Genomic DNA, 22146 nt, shown 5'->3' with positions numbered 1-22146 from the left:
GCCGGTGCTCTCCCCTTCTCACCTCTCCCCCCGGGACACGCCTGCCGAGCGCTGAGGTTCCGCGAGTGGTCGCGGCGGTCTGTCCCCTGCTGCCGCCGCCGCTGCTCGCCCCGGGGTCCTGCCCCGCGGCGGAGCGGGGGTGAGTATCTGTCCCCCGCTGTCCTCTCCGCTCCCGCGGGCCGCGGACGGGCGGGCGGACTGAGAGTCCAACGCGGGGATGGCGTGTGCGACGCCCTGTGTCGTCCGGGTCCCTCGCTGGAGCTGGGTGAGGGGGGCAGCGCCTCATGGCGGCCTCTTTCCCCTCCCTGAGCGCTCTGGTCTCCCCTTCACCTCCGGTGTCTCCCCCCTCCTGAAGCCCATCCCTGCAGGGTATGTGGCCTCATTTACCCTCGGGCCTCCTCCCTCCCCCTCTGTGCTCAGTTCCCCCCTTGCCTCCCCAGACACCTCCCTTTTATTCACTATTATTTACCTTTTTTGTTACTTTTTTTTTTTTTTTTTTTGTTAAAACTTATCATTGCTGTCTGGCCCATAGGGAAAGGTCTGGGGTGGGTGGGGGGTGCCAGAGCTCATATACGCTCCTGACAGAGGGGTGAGCCCTAGTACAGTTGTTGGGCTGTGGCAGTTTCCCAGATCCCTATATATTTAGGGGGTTTCCTTCCTTCCACCCCTGCAAGTTAATTAATTTAGTAGGGATATCCCACTGAAATTAATGTTTCTGCTGTTTTAGGAAGGAACCAGCCTTCGCCGGTCATCCCCAGAGAGCGTGGTCTCCCTGGCAAGAAGGTGACAAGGGAAAAGCAGCATCCTCCCCATCCGCAGGGTGACTTTGTTGCCAGATATCCCACCGGCATTAAACTTTATAAAATATGGAAAATCCTAATTAACCCAACGTGGTGGGATGCTCCTACACGACTTCTTGGTTTACCTCAGGTTGTTTGTATTTTCCTGTGAGTTTTCATGGATTTAGAGACTCAAGTCACGTTTTAAAACGGGGTTTTTCTTGCCGTAGCATAACAGGATAGCATCTGGTCAACGCCGTCTTGGCTAAGCCAGGAAGGGTATCCAGCCTGCATGGACAGGGCAACATTCGCCTGTTCCACTGCCTTCTTCCGTGATTACAACAGTTCATCTCAGGGTGCATTCTGCCTCCCCGGAGGACACGTTGACTTTATTGAAAAAGTAGAGTCATTCACTTACTCAGACTTTTTCCGGGATTATTTGATTCCCAACCATCCCTGTATTTTCTCAGCTAAATTCACTGAAGACTGGGGCAGCAGGAGAAATTGGGTTACTTGGGATGGAAAGCCTAACTTTGATCATCTGCTGCAGAAGTTTGGTAAGTAATGGCATTTTTAATACCTAACTAAAACCTGTATGCTAAATGACGTGGCTTCTTTTTATAATCATGGGAATAGAACTGCTAGGCAAAACCAAGCAATTTTCCACACTTTTTTTTTCTAAGTTAATACGTTCATTTTCTATACCTACTCACACTTTATGTTTTGCAGATTCCAATCTCAAATTTATTCCCATAATGAAATAAAATAAAAAGTGTTGTATAATTTAACCATACCAATTTATATACCTGCCTAACTTTAACCAGAGGAGCAGCCCAACACTTTCCCCCGGCAAGAGGGGAAGTATTCTGTGGTTATACTGAAATAACTCTTCAGGCTGTAAAATATTTGTGTATTTAATAGGAATCAATGCCCCACTATTAATGCAGTTTAAGAGGAAAATTCAGGTCACATTAAATAAATAACTCCTGGTCTGAGTCATGGTTGCCTAGAATGATGGTGCTGGGTCTGAGAGCTGGACCGGGGGTTGTTGCTTTATGTGTTTGTACTGAACTTACCGTGACTGGGCCCAGATACTACAGGCTGCTGCAGTGGATAAGGTTAAGGGAGTTCAGTTCCAGTGTCAGTTATTCTGTCCCCACGTGGGCTCAAAAAGTTTATATTTCAGGAGAGGCGGTAGTACCTGTTGCCAACTGTGATGTGAAGGAGTACAATTCTAATCCGAAGGAGCAGCTCCCCTTCAAGGAGTATGTAAAGTACTGGAAAGAGTACATTAAAAATGACTACCGTTCATCCCGAGGGTGCCTTTATCTAAAGGACTGGCACCTGAGCAGGTAAGAGAGCACAGCAAAGAGCTGCCGCGGGGCCTCAATGCTCATCTTCTAATGCCTGAGCATTTAAATGCCGGTGGTGCCATCTGTTAGCACCTGCCCACCAAAATATCAGTCTTGTACCGCGCTGTTGTTGGGGTACTTGACACGACAAGAGCCTTAAACAGGTCACTGGTTCCTGCAGAGGCTGACGTTCTCGAGCACTTTCCTTTTCATCTGTGTGTTAAATGACTGTATGTTATCCCTGTGGAAACCATGTGGCTGTAGCAGTTGGGTTTTGTTTGACTGCTAGAGTGCCAACCTTCTTAAAAAAAAAAAAAAAAAGGGGGGGGGCCATTTCTAATTATGTTTAATTCAGTGAGCGTGTGTGAGTTATAATCTTTTCTTATCCATTTTCTTTTCTGTTAACCTTCTCAGTCATTAAAGTTCTCTTCACCCTGTTCTGGCTTTCCTTCTCCTCCAGCCTGCTGCTTGCAGGGTGGATGCATTGTCCATTCCCAGTGTCTGAGCAGGACTTTTATGTCTTTTTCACTCAAATCTCTGCTTCCTTAAACCTATCCTGCTCTTAATCCAGCTTTCTTGTGATCACCTCTTGTTTACATTTTTGAGTGTGCCAGTGACTTACAACAGAGGAAGTTTGTCAGCCTCTGCCTCCCTGTTTGTCTGCTTTCCCAGACACCGGTGCTGTGGCTTGCTACAGGCAGTCTGCATGTGCAGCCTGCGATGGGAAAGGGGCAGCATATCCTGTGGGAGGAGGCCATGTGCTTGTCAAAATCCCGCAGCCTGGCTTCCCTCCTAACCCTCACACCCCCAGCCTGTCATCCAGTCGGACAACCAGTCTTGCAGGTGTCCCATCTGAAGAGAATGTGTTTTTTAGGAGCTCTCTTTGCCATAACTAGGAGTCTCCTAAATGGTAGTTAAGCTTCACAGCTTTCCTGAGAGACAGAAAAGCCCTATTGTGTGCATTTTGCGTGTAACTCGGGGTTGTCAACAATATAAAGGAGATGGCGGCAAAGTATGTATGTTCTGCTAGAGACCTGACTGGTCTCTGCACCCGGGGCTTGAGAACTGCAGTAGAAGGAGCAATGCTGCATTTTCCTGAGACCAATTTCCAACACCTTATCTTTTTAAGAGCTTTCCCCGAGCAAGATGTTTATACAACCCCTGTGTATTTCTCATCTGACTGGCTGAATGAATACTGGGATGCTATAGCTGTGGATGATTACCGGTTTGTCTACATGGGACCTAAAGGTTCATGGTAAGGCAGTGTGGTCTCTGTCATTCTTACACACTCATTTTTAAGATTTAGTCTTACAGGGGATTATCACCTTGTATCAGGATAGCGTCGTGCTGCAGAAGCAATGTGCGGCCGTACGGTACGGTACGGTGTTGTACCTGACCCCAGCCAGTCTTGTTTCTTAAGCAGCTCGTTTGGTTGTGGATGTGAGCTGTCCTTATGCAGTCAGCTGAAGTGCTTCTGCGCTTCAAAAAGCCCTGAACTGCGCACACAAAATCTGCAGCAGTTGTCAGCTGGCTTATATCAGGTTTTAGAGCAGAAACTCCTTGGGGATCATCAGTCACTTGTGATTTGCAAAGTCAACAGAAGCCTTGGAGGGGCGCTGATGAGTTGGTCAAATATTTTGCAGGTGAAAAATTTAAGTCCAACGTCGGTGATAATGTTGCATTGACAGTATTCTCATGAGTCCACATCACAGAATCTCCTGCCATTGAGGTATTTATGGGGCAAAATTAACTGATGGAGAAGCACAGAGGCTATAAAACACTGCGATACTATGTAGGTACACTGGCCTTTTAATACTTAAGGCAGTCAAAATTAAATGAAGAGGATATCACTTTGGGGTGAGGTTTGCGTAGTAAAGGTTGATTTCTCTGTCTATGATTCTCAGAGACTTTAATTCAGCTTACAGCTTTTAGGCGTTGTCTGTACTTAAACCCCTGATTTGCCCCACAGGACTCCATTCCATGCTGATGTCTTCCGTTCCTATAGCTGGTCAGCCAACATATGCGGGAGAAAGAAATGGCTGTTGTATCCCGCGGGACAGGAGGAGTATCTGAAAGATCGCCATGGCAACTTGCCCTTCGACGTGACTGCACCCAGTCTTCAGGACAGGAGTGTTTACCCTCGCTACAACCAAAGTCAACCCCCTGTTGAAATTGTGCAGGAGGCAGGGGAGATAGTCTTCATCCCCAGTGGATGGCATCATCAGGTTTACAATCTGGTAAGATAACTGAGACCAACCTTTTCATAACAGAGAGAGATAATCAGGCAGCAGGCTTCAATCAGATCAAACTATTATTGCCACAGAATGTTGTGGATGCCAAAAGTCTAACGGGGCTGTGAAAATGTTTAGAGAGATTCATGGAGGAAAGGTGGCCCCTCAAGATCATAGAGTCATAGAATGTCCTGAGCTGGAAGGGACCCACAAGGACCACCGAGCCCAGCTCCTGTCCCTGCAGAGGACACCCCAAATTCACACCGTGTCTCTGGGGGCCTTGTCCAAGTGCTTCTGGAATATCATCGGGCTGGTGCCGTGATGCCTCCCTGGGGAGCCTGTTCCAGGGCCCCACCACCCTCTGGGGGAAGAACTTTCTCCTAATGCCCAGCCTAACCCTCCCCTGGCACATCTCCCTGCCATTCCCTCGGGGCCTGGCGTTGGGCACCAGAGAGCAGAGACCAGCCCTGCCCCTCCTCCTGCCCTCGGGAGGGAGCTGCAGAGCGCCATGAGGCTGCCCTCGGCCTCCTCTGGTCCAGCTGAACAAACCCAGGGACTCCAGCCACTCCTCGTACGGTTTCCCCTCTAAACCCTTCCCCAGCCCCGTGGCCTCCTCGGGACACTCTCCAGTAGCTTTATACCCTCAATGTCCTGCGGCGCCCAACGCTGCCCGCAGCACTCGGGGTGAGGCCGCCCCAGCGCGGGGCAGAGCGGGACAATCCCCCCCTCGCCCGGCTGCGATGCAGGGCTCGATGCCCCCCAGGGCACGGTTGGCCCCCTGGGCTGCCAGGGCACGCTGGGGGCTCGTGTTCAACTTGCCGTCGGCCAGAGCCCCCAGGTCCCTGCAGAGCTGCTCCCCAGCCCCTCGTTCCCCGGTCTGTCTGTACAGCCAGGGCTGCCGGTAGCCCACGATGATGGCTAAAAGCAAGCCTGAACTCGTAGGCTCCTTGGGTCATTGACCACTAGAAGCTGGAAGATGTACAGCTGAGGAAGCTGTCTGAACCCTCTTTTCTTATGCTTTTTCTCACTAGATGCTTCTAGTCACTGTGAAATGGGATGCTAGGTGAGATGGACTTACGGTGAGGCTGTTAATCTTGGTTTCTAACTGTAAGCAGTAATTTAATAATGGAAAATGCTAATAAATTGGTCTTTGTGATTACAAACCAAAATTAACAACCTTCCTCCCTTCTCCCCACCACCTTGTCCTGCTTTGGTGCCCTCAGAAGGTATGCTCAGACAGAGGAACTGGAGACATCCACCAGTTTAGAGAGTGAAACAAGCTTTGATTGTGCAGGGACATTAGAAAGGGGCAGCCTTTCAGCGCAGCCGTGGCATGGGTGCCAAAGAAGCATTTCCCTTGCTGAGGAATTTGATTTTACATTTGGCAGCATCGGTGTCGCTACAGCTGTTTTCTCACGCTTTCCTGTGTAGAGCCTAGTAACCATTTAAATGATTCCTTCAGGAGGATACCATTTCCATTAACCACAACTGGGTGAATGGCTGCAATGTGGCTATAATGTGGTGCTTCCTGCAGGATGAATTAGCAGCTGTCCAGCGGGAAATCAATGAATGGAAGGACCCTATGGATGACTGGCACCTACAATGCCAGGTACAATGACATGCTGCTGGCTGCCTGACTCTTTATTAGGGGATCATACATTTCCGGGGTGCATTGCTTATGAGTTCTGAGACACACAAGTCCTTAACCTCATACCCGGAATTAGTACATGTTTCGTGTGGAAGTAGGTAGCGGTGACAACTTCATTTTGCAGGAAATCAAATGTTACTTTAATAAGAGAGGGAAAGGCTTGTGCCAGTGTGTATTTGCTGTGTCAGGGAGGTTAGGGTGTTGTCTGAAAAACTAATGCTTCAACCGCTCGTCTTCAACTCTCAAGGTTAGTATTAGCAAACAGTTTGCATGAGAAAGCACTTATATTTTATAAAGGTGAACGTAAATACTACATAAAGGATTGATCTCAATCCCCACACAGAAGAACTGGTTTGAAGACGATTCGTGATGAAACCATGAATCTGAAACAAGCAAAACTGAGGTGAAGGTGGCAGCAGGTTTCTCTGTCTGCAAAGTGGTGCCTTCAGACCACGTAACTACGGAGCAGCGTTGTATCTTGCATGCTTCCAAAATCTTAAGCACGAAACAAATGTAAAGCTTAGTTCTGGAGGCTGTTCCTGCCGCTAGGGTGATATTCTTCAAAAATAGTTTCAAAAAACACAGCCGTTTAGTATTTAGGAAAAAACAGACTTGCTGTTGGGGCTAGTGGCATTTCAACTTAGGTACAGAATTTTAGTGCCGTCGGGGACTTAAGTAACCATGTTTAATCATATTTTTAAATGATTCCAGATAGTTACTAGCTTGAGAAAATATGTTTTTGTAATTCCTACAGTAAATAAGAGAGTTGTTTCCATTTCGATGCTGTTTTTCTTTTTCCCCTAGCTGATCATGAAGTCTTGCACGGGTATAGACTACAAGGAGTTCTACAACTTCCTCAAAGTTATTGCAGAGAACAGGATTTCTGTCTTGGAAAACGGCCTCGATGACGAAGCTTCGGCAAAGAACACTCCAAAAGCTGCCATTTCCACCTTGGGCATGCTCCACGCAGTGTTTGATTTAAAGAGGACTGTGAAGGTGTTAACATCATTGAGTGCTAACGAAGATTTCAAGAAACTAGACCTGACGTCACTTTCTCCACCTCCGGAGGCATTGCTCCACCACTTGAAAGCAGCAATAGATACGGCGCTACTCTAACTTCCTTATTTATTCAGCTCTTTGTAAAATGAACCTTTTGCAAAATGGGTGTTTGTAGAAGACTGACTCCTTCCCCTTTAAGAGCTGTTGCAGTTTAACTACAAAGAGCCTTAATATAGAGTGGGGAGAGAGTACATTCATGAGAAGACTGAATACTTTTTAAGTTGGTGGCACTTGAGTATCTAGAGTAATTGGACAGGAAAAAAAATCTCAGATACAGGTTAAAACCGAAATCATGTTAGTATTGATTACGAGCCCCGCTGGTGAGCATGCATTCAGGGAAGGGGAACAATTTCTCTGTGCATCAACATAGGAACCTCAAGGCCAAACACTGAGATTGCAGTGTTCTGCACAGTATTCCCTCTGCTTCTGAGAGCACTGCATACAGCCAGCAAACCTGCACTCCAGGCCTTGGCAGTTAAGCTCTGCTTTGGCTGGACACACCTAAATGGCTCCAAGACCTGTCCTGCCTCCAGGTGCAGCCTTTTTTTAAAAAAAATATTAGAGGACCCTAGTTAGTGAGCTTCTCTTGAAGCCTGAGCTGGCTCAACAGCTGTAGCCTGGATGTGGAATAGCTGACGACTATTTTCCTGTACAGTGGCATCTCTCTAAAGCTGGAAGTCTTGGGTAGAGTCAGCCTTCATACTGCTCCAGGGTCTGCAGGATTCAATTTAACATATCAGGAAGCTGGAATCCTCACAGCAGATCTGCCACTAATGATTTAAGCATTTGATCTACCCAGGCTTAGGAGGCGGAACCTGAATGTACTCTCACATTTCTACACACTATTTCAAGGCACAGTATTTTATCAGGCAGAGATTTGATTAATCAGGGAAGCTAGCAAGTAGCCTCATGTTATCTCCTAAAAAAGCCATGCTGCTAACACACCAAATAGCACTGCTGCATGGTTACATAGCACAATTGCAACCTGAATGCTACCCTTGGGCTAAAAGAGTATTTCCAGTGAAGTATCCCTCTTGCTTTTACTGGTTAGTGAGAAATCCTAGAAGCACAAACGGCTGCACACTGTTACCTTAGTTGCCCCTTTAGGGCTCACTTGAATTATAGCTCAAGAACTTCCTCGATTTTCGACCAGTGAGAGCAACTAATAACCATATGTTTAGAAGGTGCAATAGTAGAAATCGTCAGTAGGCTGAAAAATCACATTGTTTTCTAGATAATCCCGTGGAGTTTGTACGTGCATGCATTTTGCATGTCCTATTTTCTAGTAGAAGTAAGTTCTGCATTTTGAATAGCAAGCGATACCTGAAATTAAAAATCAATACCCAGAGCATGGAAGAGGGCAGTATGGAGGAAACAGGCTTTTTTTTCCTTAACAGCTATGACTCCATCTCAGTGATTCAACCTTCTGGCAGGGTGTTTCTTTGGACTGGAAAACTGCCAGTTTGAAGCAACTCTGAAATTAAAAGTTCACAGCTGTTACTTCAGGCTGTTTACATTCTCAAAGGCAGCTGGAGCTGTCTTAGGCGAATAAGGTGAGATTTCACAGAGGTGAGGAACAGTGGTTTAAAGCTGACAATGTGTATTGGTGGGAAAGCATGTTTTTGGTCTTGTCTTCCCCAGTCTCACTGCATGCTGTGCAACTGGCGTTGGCACCAACCACTTTAAACACTGAACTTTTATAAAGGGTTTGCTTAGACAAATGGTACTTTTTATTTCATGTCCCATGAAGCTGGAACTGCTTAACTTTGCTGTGTGAAAACAGCTAAAACACAAGCCTAGCTTTTACACTGAGAACCCAGTATCTCAGCGTACTCAGGATTGGGATGGATGGCGTGACTTTGCTGCGACGCAAAAATTCAGGCAGCAGTTCTCGGGGAAGAGGCATCATTTCTGCAGTTAGTTCCTCTTCCCTGTGGAACGGTGGTAAGGAAGGAGAGAGGCCAGCGTGGTAGGGTGGCTAAAGAGGTGTTCAAGTAAAGGGAAGGTGGGTCTCAACTACTCGCCCTGTCTTTACCAGGGCTGTCTCTGTACTGTGGTATCTCCAGCTCTGATGATGTGCAACAGCTCCTTCATAAGGCCTGCAAAGGCTTAGTGTGATCAGTGTGACACAACGGTGTAAAAAATAGTAGTTTAATTGCAGGAAATTATCTTAAAGTTTAAGCTGTGTTCAACTAACCGATTCGGCAGGGAACAGAAGCACAAAAATTAGTGGTATTGAGTCAGTCTCTCTTACGATTACATTAGGGAACTAATTTGTAGTTCAATTCTCCATTCCTATGAACGATCAAGGCAGTAAGGGAGCCACATTTATGGAGAGGAAAGCAAATTCTCAAATGCCTGGAGACAGCAACAAGATTGGAATAAGAAATATGCAAGCCTGGAATCTCTTAAAAATTAGAGCGCTTTATTTAAATAAAAAGTTACTGTAAAACATACATTAAGATACTCTCATACCAATATATTAACTATTGTAATCACTGTACCATTTATTAAAGCATAATACTTGTGCTAAACAGGAGGAAACAGCCTGTAGAGTTTTGTTTTGTTTTCCTGAAGTCACAGACCTGGGCAATTTAAAGTCAAAATTGTGAAGGAAAAAAAAAAAAAAGGCAGGTTAAAATCTAGTTCGAAAGAGCTTTTGCTCTAATATGTAACTGAGATATTAGTATTTTTCTCTGATAGGAACAGGATAGCAAATATCCATTTGCCTTTTATAAAGGTAGCATAAAACCCAGCCCAATTCTAATCTGATTTGTACCCCACTGGCGTCAGTGGGCGGTCTGTCAGCACAACGCTGCACCCCTGGGAAGACCAGTGTGTTTGCAGCTCTGGCAGCGCAGAAAGCCAGGCCATTTTATGTTTTGTCTCACCAGGATTGGAGATTTCTCACCCCAGGACAGAGTATGTCCTTTCTGTTAGGCACACGCGGACCCCTGCAGAACTACAGAGCAGCACTAGCAGGTTCAAGGTGCAAGTGTGATATCCCTGAGATTTAACAGAGTCTGCAGAGTATAAATATACACTTGGAAGTATCATAGAACAAGGAAGTTAGTCAATAGCAGCTTTACAATGCAATGGAGAGGTACTGACTTTGGCGTAGGTAGGAAGAGGAATGGAAAACCCTTCCTCTTAGGAATACAGAAAAAGCCACCTCACTGCAGGAACAGGTTGCTGGGGAGCACGGAGTTGGCCCCTCCTGTCCGCGCCACGTTTCTGCCAACCAGAAACAGCCCCACCGAAACCGTTCTCGTGGTTTCATTTAACCGCTTTCTAGGAAACCACCTCTTCTGCCTCATGTCAGCTCACCAGGGCAAAACACAGCACCTGAGAGAACAGTTAAACGAGGTTGCAAGGCAAATCGCTGTCTGCGGGAAAGTGAAATAAAACTACGGGGCAAGAGAAACCTTGGCCACCTTCCGCGAAGAGATTCCAGCACGAGCTGAGGTTGTGTATTGAAGGCTTTTAGCCCGCAGCATCCGTATGTCTGTGCTTTATGATCGTAGCTAGTCCAAGAGGAAATCCCAGCAGGGAACCCTCATCTGATAAATAACCGTTCTTGCTTTTCTCGAGGCAGCCAGAAGAGCAGTGACTTGATCGCTTCTTCATCCAACAGTGTTTGGTCAAGAAAGAGTGGCAGGGAGCAGGCTCCCTCCAGGTCCTTGGGCTCAGGAGCTGTGCGTCACGTGGCAGTTCTCTCTTTGGTGGAGTCTCATCCTCTGTATGTGTTCGTAGCACGACTGGGCAAGAAACAGAGCAACCCGTTAAGGAAAAGGTTTGGAATTTTGGGCCAAAATCTGGTCTCTTGAACAAAAAGTGAAGCCATGGTGCCCCTCAGGCTAGACAAAAGGTTAAATCTGCACATTATAAATTAAAGATAAGCATATCCCCTAGACTAGAAGGAAAATAACATGTGCTAGGCGTGTAAACAGCCCTCTAAAATTAAATGAGAGTATAACACATCAGTGTCTCTACTGCTCAAGAAAGGCTAAAGCAGCTCGCAGCAGTCGCTGTTGAAAACATTTCCTTACCTCCAACGCTGTTAACAGAAAGTCGTACAGGCCTCCTTGATTGGTGGGGTCCATCAAGTCTCTGATCAGATGGATTTCAGCTCCCAGGTGCTGTATTCTAGGGGAAAAATAAAAGAAGTCACAACTAGAGCAAACCTCTGGGCACTGGTGTTTCTGGGTGTGCGTTTGAAATCAGATTACGGAGATAAGGAGGCACGGGTCTGGAAGCGCGTTGCTGATCCCTTCTACATCACCTTGATCTTCTGGAGGCTGAGTGCTTGAGGAACCTGGCATGGCTAGATCTCAGCAAAGGTGCTCGATCTTAAGACAATTTCAAGTCTTCCATTTTATGCAGTCTCTATTATCCCCCTCCTCTCACATCTATGGCTGAGAAAGCTGCCTAGCAAACCAACCTGTATCACCCAACATGACTGCAGGGGAAAAAAAGGGAAAAAAAAAATAAAAGCTTCTGGATTCCATGGCCCCAAGTTTAAACATTTCACCCTTTTTTGGAGACCAAACATATCCAGGGAGCCAGTCAAGGATTTTGACTTAAATTTGCCAGGAAAAAAAAAGTACGGTTTCATTCTACTGGATGCAAGCAAGTTCCCGCAGTTCCAGTGAAAGCAGCACACACAGAGCCTCTCTGGCAGAAATGTGTTACATTTAGAGCCATTCGTACACAGGAAAAGTCTAATTACTAGATGGCCAGTGTTCAAGACCTTCCCAGGCTCTGAATTGAATCACCGTGCTCCATCAAGAATGGAAAATATAAGATATAAGATAGCCCTCAGCACGGGACAGACACGGGGCTGCTGGAGTGGGGCCAGAGGGGGCACAGAAATGCTCCAGGGGCTGGAGCCCCTCTGCTGCGAGGCCGGGCTGGGAGAGCTGGGGTTGTTCAGCCTGGGGGAGAGAAGCTGCGGGGAGACCTTATTGCGGCCTCCCAGGGCTTAAAGGGGGGCTGTGGGAAGGGTGGGGGCGACCTCTTTAGCAAGGCCTGCTGTGACAGGCCAAGGGGTGATGGTTTTAAACCAAAGGAGGGGAGGTTTAGACTGGGTATGAGGAAAAAATCAAAATTACACTGAAGGTGGTGAAACCCTGGCCCAGGTTGCCCGGAGTGGTGGGAGATGCCCCATTGCTAGAGACATCCTATGATTCTAGGTAAGCTATGTAGATGAAGCCCTGAAGGCATCAAAAATTGGCCTTCAAAGGCTTCATGTTCCTATTTTCTACAGCAATCTGAAATGCAGGTAAGACCGCATTTCCCATGACAACCCTGAACTATCCTCTTGGGCAAGAGGTGGACACCCAGGAAGTCCGTAGCCACTTTATATCGTGGCCAACACCATCACACCACAGCTGACTGACAGTAGCACAGAGAAACCCAAATACAGTTCAGGAAAAAGCAAATTAAAACACAAACCCCATTTTTCATTTACAATATTTGGCCTGGAAACGTGACTGCCCTTTCTCTGACTGAGGTATCACACAACAACGGGACTGGGAAGTGAGAAGCTTCCACTTACTTTGCTCGGGATACAACGTACATCAGTAGGGGCAACAGGTCATCCATGGGGAGCTTGTAGTCCTTCTCCACCACCCGGGACACGGTACTCTCTATCTCCTCATATGTCTTCTGGAGGATCACCAGCTTTTCCCGGGGATCCACTGTGGTGCTGTCAGTATGAAAACAGCCATGTCAAAGATGCTTCCACTACACAGCTAAAGAGATAAAGCAGCAGAACTAAAACGAACTTCGAGCAGACCGTCATGCTACAGAAAAAAGTCTGTCGATCATCTCCAATGGCTGCACGAAAAAAGGGTCAATGAGTGGTGCCAGGAGGCACCACCGGGGCGTAACATCATCCAGATGGACCTTGAGTCTCCCCAAGTCCTGAGCATGACCTGTTCGCCCTAGTGCCAGTCTTCCACTTTAGACAGGACTAACCTGAATCACAGTCCCTCAGATAAAAGCTGAAGAGTATGAGTTGAATCACTTTAGGCAGTTCTATCGAGATATTGCTCTTGTGAGGGACTAATACAGTTGTCACGGCTATAAGTTTGGTTTTTTCTGCCCATAATGCTCTGTCACGGTACACGTAGCCTGTGCTGCCTTACCCAGAAGGGAAGTCAGGTTGGCTTGCACAGGGAGGCTCTCCCCAGGCCTAGCGTACTTAGGGACCTGAGAACTCCTGTCAGATGGATCCCACAACACCCCCCTGCTCTCCTTTTTCTTCCTTCCCACTCATTACTGCAGCACCACCCCCTCTGCTTTGCTACGTTAACACCTTGGGACGCCACACTGCATGGGTAACCCTCATATAGCTCCGTGTGTCTAGAGAAATGGGCTTTATCGTGGTCACGCAGTCACAACCAGGCCCAGTTTGCTATGCACACTGACATGAGTGAACTCCGTTTCATCCAAGACATATTTTGTGTAGGAACGTCTCCGCAAAATTAAGGGGGGATATTTGCCAGGGGAGGGTTGCATTTAAACACACTAGATATTGTCTTGACAATTTTGGGGAGAGAAAAATAGTTCTACAGAAGTTACTTTTTCTTTTCAACTGAAATAATGTCACAAATTACTTTTCTTTAAATTATCTTGCAGGCTGACCCAGATATGCTTTTGTAAACAGGTGTAAATTTACAGCATTTCCCAGAACACAGAAAATCCCCACCAGCTCTGGCTGTCAGTCGGAGGTTATGGATAGTGACTTACATCAGCTTCTGCAAACACTCTGTGGCAGACAGGAAACACTTGTCTTTGACAAGCGACCGCCTCTGAAAGGGAAACAAAGAGTTGTGCCTCTGTAAGGGCATCTCTCCAAGAGCCACCGCATGGCTTCTCAGCGCTGGACCCGAAAGGAGCATGTTTGCTGCCCACAGAGGAGGACAAGATAAAGCTGTTGTAGGCAGTACCACTGTGAACACAATTAGGCATCTACAGAGCCACTCTGAACACAGATGTCTTTGAAACGCCGCCAAGCAGAGCATTACAAAGCAATCCTATGCAGAGCTTATATTCCCATCCATGGAAATCCATATGCAGTAGCTACAGATCATAACTAATCAACACATGTCACGTAGCTCTGATTTCTGAGTACAGGCTGTCCTGTGGTTACTTAGGTGAAGCTCCATCATTAGCCAGCACCAGCATGTAGCCCCAAAACCATCTCACAAACACACCAAAACTAGCTCTTAGCCTCATTTCTTACCTGGTTGGTTGTCAGGGTCAGATCCTTCAGAGGCCAGAGGTGTCTGAAAGGACATCACAGAGAGAGGGTTTAGAAGGCAGATTCCCATGTCTTAACTCCACCCTAAGTCAGTTTTGACTGTTTTTATCTCCTCGTCCAAAGTGATGCTAAAGTCTTGTAGGTGCATGAGGCTGAGTTTGCTCCTCTCATTACCCTGCTACAGGAATAATTAACAGCTTAGACTCATTAACCTGAGTATAGGGTTCATTTTACTCACAGATGCTCCTGTAATAATCAATGGGGAGTTCTGGACCTTTCAAATTCCTTTCACTGAGTCTACACTGAATCAAATGGCCAAATTGAGATTCTGGGTCTCCTACCCTGCTTAAGCCCCTGAGCTGCAGATGATGGTGGATTAGAGAAGCTGACATGCCTCTGGAGTCTGAGTCACCGCTCCTCACATGTCTCTTCCAAAGACGGATCTAGCTGCAGGAACGGAGGAAGGAAGCATCTGGCTCCACAGCCTTTCCCCTGCCTTGAGACACTTACAGCAGATACCATTGGATGGACCTTTCTAAGGCACACTTATAAACTCTGATTGGTTCTGAGTTGGAGCAAACCATTTGTTTGGTGAGCTAGAAAAGATTTTTGCTACACAAAAATGAAAATTAGTACAGAAAATAGCAGCTTTGCACTAGTCAGTGTTGTCCCTCCAGACAGTGTTGCAGGCACTCCACAACACAACTTCCTCTGGCAGCCTAGGAAAAACTTCAGTGCTACAGCCAGTGATGGACCCAGGAACAGGTTATATGTTGATTCCTCCTATACCATCAGAGCTTTCCCCAGCGGCTATCTTCTACCTTCCCAGCTGGTATCATGGGGTTGCATCCTGGGATGAAAAAACGTCACTCACTTCTGCACATCCAGAAACTCTAGCAGCTTGATGTCAGGAAACAGACTTAGGTCCACGATCCCTTGGCAGTAGAGGTCATCTTCTCTTTCATGGTAGAGCATGTAGAGCATGAAAAGCTCGGGGTAGAAGCAGGGCAAGATCAGCGGCAGGACCACACTGCATGCCTTCTGGTCACTATAGCGGAGAAGAGTAAAGCAGAGTCCTACAGTGAGACTTATAACCTTGGTATTACCGAGAGCCACAAAACACACAATGGAAGAGGCAGCTTCTGAGACTGCAAGGTGTTCTCCTTGTCCTCCCCTCCTTCCCCAACCTTGAGTTCAGTGTCACGGTTGGACAGTAGTGACCTACAGAACACTCTCATGTGTGTGCCCACAAGCTGAAGTTGCAAGTGGATCTTATGCAGTAGGACAGGACAGGGTACTGTTTCTCCACACGATCTCCTTAGTCAGTGGGAGAAACCTGGAGCACCAGAGACCTATCTCCAGGTGTTCTTTCTGAGCTGTTTCCGTAGAGTACTTCTTATTTCTCATGGGACAAAGACCAAATAAATTAAGATAGAACCCTTTTCCAGCTGCTTACCATTCCACCAACCTCTTGGCTTCATTCAGCCCAAGTGGGGATGGCTGCAGATTAGAGCAAGGAGAAATCCAGACCAAATGGGGACAGCTGAACAAAGACGCTTCTTCCCACCCCCAAACCTGGGCCTGCCACAACTGTTCCTACCTTCTCATTCTAAGAACATCATGTCTTCTAGCTCCTCTGCCACATTTCCCCAGCTGTACTCCCTATTTCCAGGTCTGCCTTTCTCTCAGTGCCGGTATGAAAGTCACCATCCCCACAATGAACAAGCTCCTGTGACTAATGCAAAGCAGTCCCAGCACTACTACGTGCTGTCTCACACACAGTCATGCAGCACGGGGTGTGGGTGGTCTTGCAAGGCTGAGTACCACACACACCTCCAACTCACCACTCTATTCTGCTGCAGAGCATGATTAGAAGTTGCTGTCATGCCTCAAGCAGAGCAACCGAAAGCTTGGCACTCAGAGAGAAGTGTGGGCACTAAACCTGACTCAAACGGACAAAAGCAAACAGTCCAGTACTTAATGTATTTTAGAAGATACCCCATATGCTCAAGCAGCTTAAAATTTAAACAACCAGTGGTGACACATACCTTGTATCTCCATCCACGCACTTTGCAGGCAGTTGGCCTTTCTGTTCCAGTGCCAGATGGAGCAAACCCCTAGAAGAGGAGCAGAACCGAGGTTTAGTTCCCTCCCTCCTTTTTTTAAGGGTAATTTGTTATTAACAGGTGAGGAACTCGGGTGTCCCAGCATCTAGTAGGGTATCAGTAAAGCTCTGTAATCCCTGCGGTGATGTTTTAGTATTCACGTGTCACTGTTTGAGGGCTTTCTCCATTACCAGCAGGAGCTGCAAGGAATGAATAAGTGTTTCAAAAGTCTCAAAGCAGGGTGGTCACTCTGGAGATCCTAACCACGGTCTGCACCGAGCACCATCTCCTTGTACTCCCACTCAAGGGACATGAGGTTTCAGGACCCATCATACCAACTGATTCTCTAATCCATCTATGAATATTAGAGGATGTTCATACTCTGAAAGAGTCGCTTGGGTTTGTCTTGATATTTCCAAGCCAAAACTTCATAATCTTAAAATGAGGCTAAGGAGGGTTTGCCTTTTTCTGGTGTAGAAGTATCAGCCTAGGAAACTTAGCTAGGGGCACAACAGAACAAGATGGGTGTCCCTCCCCACACTGCACCTGAAAGGTCTTGAGACATGAAGCAAGCTTTCCAAGGTATGCACTGAGCTCAGACACACCTTCACATGAACCAGTGCTCAGGCTGTCAGCCCTGTTGTGCTGTTCATGAACGCAGCTCGGATGACCCAAATCAAATCTGACTTGTTCCCATCAGCCGTGCTGCTGTTCTCAGACTGCTCCGGGACAGCCAACCCCTCATCACAGAGCTGGCAGCCTTCCTCAAGCACACAAGGCTACACTGATAACAACACAGCTTTCGTCCAACCTCTTATTTTTAAGGCAATACCACCCTGAGTGCAGCTAGAGGCAGAGTTCCCCACCTCTGCCTACTGCGGCCTTTCTTGTACCTTCTCCTAAAAGATATTCAAACCCCAATCATGCCTTTGATCCGGTCCTTAATTACCCATGGGCACAACCACACAACTGAACAACTTCATTTTAGAGTCGCTACCCACATCAGCCGAGCCTCAAAAATGCGCTTACACTGCATGTTCTTAACTCCTGTTGAGTTGAGGCACGTTAAGCTTAAGCTATTTTTCATTCAAACATGGATCGAACAGCACTGTTGTGTGCTCTGATATACTTTGCTGTCCTCGTTACTTAGTGAGGTTTCTTGCTCATATTTGTGCTTGTCTAATTGGCTTGTTACTGGCTTGTTATGGGCAACAGCTCATTGAGATGCCCTAACTCAGTGAGATTTAATCACATTAAAGCCCCTGGGTCATGTACTGAGCAATGGGCATAATAATGGTTTCCCAGGTCCATATGACCTTAGTTATTGCAAAATACTCTTTATCAAGCACCATTTACTCACCATTACTCACCAATAACTCTTTACCTAGCACTAAGTCTTCCAAGAAATACGCTGTGAAATAAAGCAGCCCTGTCTCCTGAAAAAACTGATCCCAATGGTCTACTCCACAATCCCTCTATGCCCATACCCATTGGAAGGACTCAGCGTGCTTGACTTACTGGTAGAACTCCCATATTTTCTTTGCGTAGTACTTGACTTCCTCTTGTGCCATAGTCAGCAAGTGCCTGTTGGCCCCAATCCCAGAATACGTTGCCTGAAAAGCTATCGTCAAGGCCTTCAGCAGCTTTCCCAGGGGGTGCAGGGAAGACTTCAATGCCTGCATGACAGAAGAAAATAGAATTTTACAAGTCAACCCTTGCATTTAGTAGAGGATAACACTGAAAGCCCACCCAACCTTCTCTTGTCAGCAAAGAAGAACAAGCCTGGAGGTAATCAACTATAATCTTGGTCTATTTCCACTGCCACAAGCCCATTCCCCTCCCATTATCAGGCAGAAATATGCTTAGCGGAACTTGCTGTTCTGATGGGATTTGCTGTGATAGTCAAGACAGAGTAAAGGATACTTCAGGAAAAGGCTGGCTGAATGAAAAACAACCACGGAGAGTGCATGGAAGTTTATTAATAATTTCCAGCAGCTGGTTATTCCCTGACACAATTTGAGAACCAAGAGCGAAGCTTTAGCATCACTTCCTGTATAGCTGTACGCAAAATGAGTGCCCAAAAATTGTGAAGGATAACACTCTTATTCACAAATAGGTATTCAAACATAATTTAGAGAGGACTCTTGAAGTCACTGGCAATGTTATATGTGCTAACAGAAAGTTGCTACAACCTGTGCCTGTGTCTGGTGGACAGACGTGCATCATTATGGCTTTAAACTTTACCTTCTCTAAATAACCCTGTAGTGACTCCAGCCCCTGGTGCTGGACAAGCTCTTCAAGAATATCCTCTATCTTCCAGGATATGTCCTCAGTCCCCCTGAAAAATTAGAGGTGAGAACGGAAAACCACAGAGTGAAGCACTGGGATAAATCCCAAGTGGTATCGCAGGTGGATACCAGGGGGAACTAAGACTATTAGCACAAATGAATTTTTATCTACCCTTTCAATGGAATTGCCCCACTGACTTACAGCACGTGTAATTATCTAAATTCATCGCCTTCAGCTCCCCTTACAACCAGCCTGAGTTGTATCCTGCACATGCTCGTCTTATCTATTTTAGATATTTTCTTAAGGGGAGATGAGTTTGCTCTGCATCAGCTGATGATGTCGGCTACATCTCCCTCAGATACAAGAGGAGCCAGTGATGACTCAGTCATGTGCAGATGCTTATATTTCACAGAATCCCAGACTGGTGGGGCTTGGAAGGGCCCTCTGGAGCTCACCCTGTCCCACCCCCTGCTTGAGCAGGCACCCCCAGAGCAGGGGGCACAGGGCCGCGTCCAGGCTGGGTGTGAATGTCTCCAGGGAAGGGACCCCACAGCCTCCCTGGGCAGCCTGTGCCCCTGCTCTGTCAGTCATATTTAATCAGATGAATCCCATCCAAGTTTTCACTTGTAAAAATCAGTCTCAACAACACAACCTTTAATTCAGGCTTAAAATTCATTCTCCTGTCTCATGAGCAGGAACAACTGGATAATGCTTGGGTTCATAACTTTAGCACATGGCAGACCCTAATGTAAACCATTACCCTCTCTACACGAATGGGCTGCTCTATTGCAATGGGAGCATGCGATACTCATACCTTTGGCAGAAGAGGTACTCCTGAGATTTCCGCAGCTCCTTGCTCGTTTGTATGTGGAACCCCGTGAAAGACTCCTCCGTTTCTTCTTTGCAGCCAGAATGGATGAACTCCAGGAACTGGTCGTAGATTCCCTTCCATCTCTTCTCTACTGGAAACTCCTTGAGGCCCAGCTGACTGCACAACATAACACGGCATTAGGCTTTTCGGTGTCCCTCCTCAATTATTTCAGACTTCACCTTCAAATGTGGAAGGTTCTCCAGAATCAGATTTTAAGACAAGAACTATAGGAGCAGAGAAAGATGGCAGTGCCTAACTGATAATTCAATGAAAAGTAACTCAAGGCTATTGTCCTGGCAACGAGGTACTTTGAGTGATGAAAAATTCCTGGTGCATGGTACATCAATAATCTGAATCTTTGCTGGTGAATTGACCACAGGCTTTCTGCTCTACTTATGGATGTTTTTAAAAATAGACTATTTATTTCAATGGAAAGCTTGCAGAAAACACTGATAGGAAGACAACGGCTGAGCAACAACCACCATAGTTATTGTTATCTGAGAAGCACAGGAAACAGGAGCTGTTTCTGTAACATAAATACTCTGATGTAAATGTTTCCAGATACTCTGGCAATGTTTTGAGGAGGAAATTGAATGGGGTTTTTCGAGAGGTATTCCCCTCAGAGGACAGGCAGCTGTCTTTCCCACTGCGACTCCCTCATTTGGGTTAAACTGGCTGAACCCAGGCCCTTCAGCCTGGCAACCAGAGCATCCCTTTGCAGGGTTCAGCCCTGAGGATTAGAGTTTACACCAAAGGATGTGGCCCGGTAGCTTCAGCTCAGTTACCCCTGCCCTGTGTTCACACCATTGCCTGCCAAAGCAGCGTCAGTACTCTGTGAAGCTTTGATCCTGCCTCCGCAGCCTTCCTCCACATAGAGCGCTACCCAATTCAACCTCTTCAGAGCTTCATGTGCTGTGCTTCATGTCTTGATTTTTGGTAGCTTCCCTACCTCTACAATATCAGCTAGGAATATTCACCTAGTAGCACAGAGACAGGAAAGGAGCAAGTGATGCATTTTAGCAGCCCAGCTTTGCCTGTATAGCACCAGACCTGTCTGTGTATAGACACAGAAATGCGTGTGCGTGCCCACACACACACACACGAGGCACTGAAAATGTTAAGCCTCCAAAACCCACGCTAGTCTGAAGCTGGGACTATCTCTGGATGGACAGCGGCAGGATGGGAGTAGAACATCTGTTTTCTGCTTCCTATGTGGCTTTAAGATTAAATTACAAACTGTGCTCTCCTTTCCTCTTTCTCTCCTTGCATATCAACCTGGTTTTAGATCAACTCTTTCATCAAGGACTGCCTTGATCCCTGTAGGGATTGATCCGGTGGTCCTCTAGGTAGAGTCAAAATACAAGCCGCAACCCGAGAAGTCAGCTCTTGCTGCTCACGCTTTGGTTATCCTGTCATCCAGCTGCTCGTTCGACGTGTTCAGGATGCCGTGCGTCTGAAGGCCTTGGCCCGATTTGTTAGTAAATGTTCCCTCCAGAATGAAGCCATTGGCAAATGACAGCTTTCCCTGCAATGGAGAAATAAAGGGTTATTCTGCCAAGATCTCATTAGAGAGAGGAAACAAGCTGGATTGAGATCTCAAATTCTCTTTTCAACAGAGCCAACTCCTGAAATGGTGGCTAAGAACAACTTCCAGCGTGGAGGTGCACATTTCCAGCACCCAAAGCAATAGCGTCATTAAGGCAGCAGTCAGTGGAGACAACACACCCTTGTTATTGAGTGACACAAAGGATTCTGGAGGGGAAAGACCACCACGATTGCCGAGTAAAACATATGCATCATGCTTTACAAATACCCAAGTCTTCTTTGCTTTATAAAATTTGCTGGCTTAAATTTTACAATGGTTATTTCTGACCTAGAGCGAACACATGAAACTTCAAGTTCTCCTCTGTTTTTCCTCTGCTTGTTAAAACCACAACCAAGTTTGGCCTCACAGGGAGGCGGAATCATATAATATTCACTATAAACGCTTTCAAAATGTTTGCTGCTACCAAAACAAACCTTAAATTCTCTGAGGCAAATGCAGAGACATGCAGTAGCTTGATTCAAAGTCAGAGATTTTAATTAGATCGAATCCAAAGCCAAGCAATATTGTAACTTCTCTGGCTTTGAATACGATTCTGAAATCCTTATTGCTAAGAGCAGGAGGCACTCCATCTTTAGATAAAAAACAGGTTTTTTTTTTTCTAGATTAATTGATCAAACTAAACATTAATTTTGGAAGAAGCAGTATCTAAGCACTATAATCAGCCTCTACAAGATCCACCCCCAGTCTTCTGGCTGAAGAAGATGATGTCAAACTGTTCCTCCCATGACAAGTCAGTAAATGACAGATCTCATTTGCAAACATTACCAAGTGTCTATTTTGACATCCACTCAGTCTGATATAACAACACACTTCCTGTCAGACTCATCACAGATTTCTGTAACAAGCTCGAGGACTAGTTTTCCCTGCAATGGGGCACTTCGTGAGCAGTTTGACCAGATATTTCTGTTCAAGATCAACTACGAAATGTTGAATGTACCG

At 46.5% G+C, this 22146-nt stretch overlaps 2 protein-coding genes across 10 annotated transcripts in view; one reads left to right on the top strand and one right to left on the bottom strand.

The window, feature by feature from the left end:
- The first annotated feature begins 19 nt into the window (after window positions 1-19).
- Window positions 20-7675, top strand: JMJD4 (jumonji domain containing 4). Of its 5 annotated transcripts, none has more exons than XM_075082139.1 (8): window positions 20-139; window positions 728-947; window positions 1250-1336; window positions 1966-2131; window positions 3261-3386; window positions 4101-4368; window positions 5825-5971; window positions 6815-7675. In XM_075082139.1, exons 2-8 carry the CDS (start codon window positions 899-901, stop codon window positions 7124-7126), a joined length of 1155 nt encoding a protein of 384 aa, XP_074938240.1. In that variant the 5' UTR covers window positions 20-139; window positions 728-898; the 3' UTR covers window positions 7127-7675. The 5 variants fall into 5 exon arrangements, with proteins under 5 accessions (XP_074938240.1, XP_074938239.1, XP_074938236.1 ...); XM_075082140.1 differs by lacking the exon at window positions 20-139 and adding an exon at window positions 197-369; XM_075082138.1 differs by having other exon boundaries at window positions 728-1336; window positions 5897-5971.
- A 1798-nt stretch (window positions 7676-9473) lies between these two features.
- The window catches only part of ALS2CL (ALS2 C-terminal like), a 73090-nt gene continuing 60417 nt past the window's right edge, over window positions 9474-22146 (bottom strand). For all 5 annotated transcript variants that reach the window (XM_075082133.1, XM_075082131.1, XM_075082134.1 and 2 more), the window contains exons 16-26: window positions 20999-21126; window positions 19545-19718; window positions 18686-18779; window positions 17960-18117; window positions 16385-16453; window positions 15211-15384; window positions 14319-14361; window positions 13823-13884; window positions 12627-12776; window positions 11119-11215; window positions 9474-10827 (exon numbers count right to left, since the gene is read on the bottom strand). In XM_075082133.1, coding sequence (XP_074938234.1) covers window positions 10756-10827; window positions 11119-11215; window positions 12627-12776; window positions 13823-13884; window positions 14319-14361; window positions 15211-15384; window positions 16385-16453; window positions 17960-18117; window positions 18686-18779; window positions 19545-19718; window positions 20999-21126 — 1221 coding nt within the window. In that variant the 3' untranslated portion in view covers window positions 9474-10755. The remainder of the gene's footprint in view (window positions 10828-11118; window positions 11216-12626; window positions 12777-13822; window positions 13885-14318; window positions 14362-15210; window positions 15385-16384; window positions 16454-17959; window positions 18118-18685; window positions 18780-19544; window positions 19719-20998; window positions 21127-22146) is intronic.

Source organism: Phalacrocorax aristotelis, chromosome 2 (genome assembly GCF_949628215.1).
Source record: "Phalacrocorax aristotelis chromosome 2, bGulAri2.1, whole genome shotgun sequence".
NCBI lineage: Eukaryota > Metazoa > Chordata > Aves > Suliformes > Phalacrocoracidae > Phalacrocorax > Phalacrocorax aristotelis.
The sequence above is the reverse complement of the archived record's forward strand: the minus strand, read 5'-3'. Positions and strand labels throughout refer to the sequence as shown.

Coding starts and splice junctions, on each gene's coding strand:
- JMJD4 (XM_075082135.1), top strand. CDS start 1,072: ATGGACAGGGCAACATTCGCCTGTTCCACTGCCTTCTTCCGTGATTAC. Junction 2,132..3,260: donor AAGGACTGGCACCTGAGCAG/GTAAGAGAGCAC, acceptor TATCTTTTTAAG/AGCTTTCCCCGAGCAAGATG. Junction 5,972..6,814: donor ACTGGCACCTACAATGCCAG/GTACAATGACAT, acceptor TTTTTCCCCTAG/CTGATCATGAAGTCTTGCAC.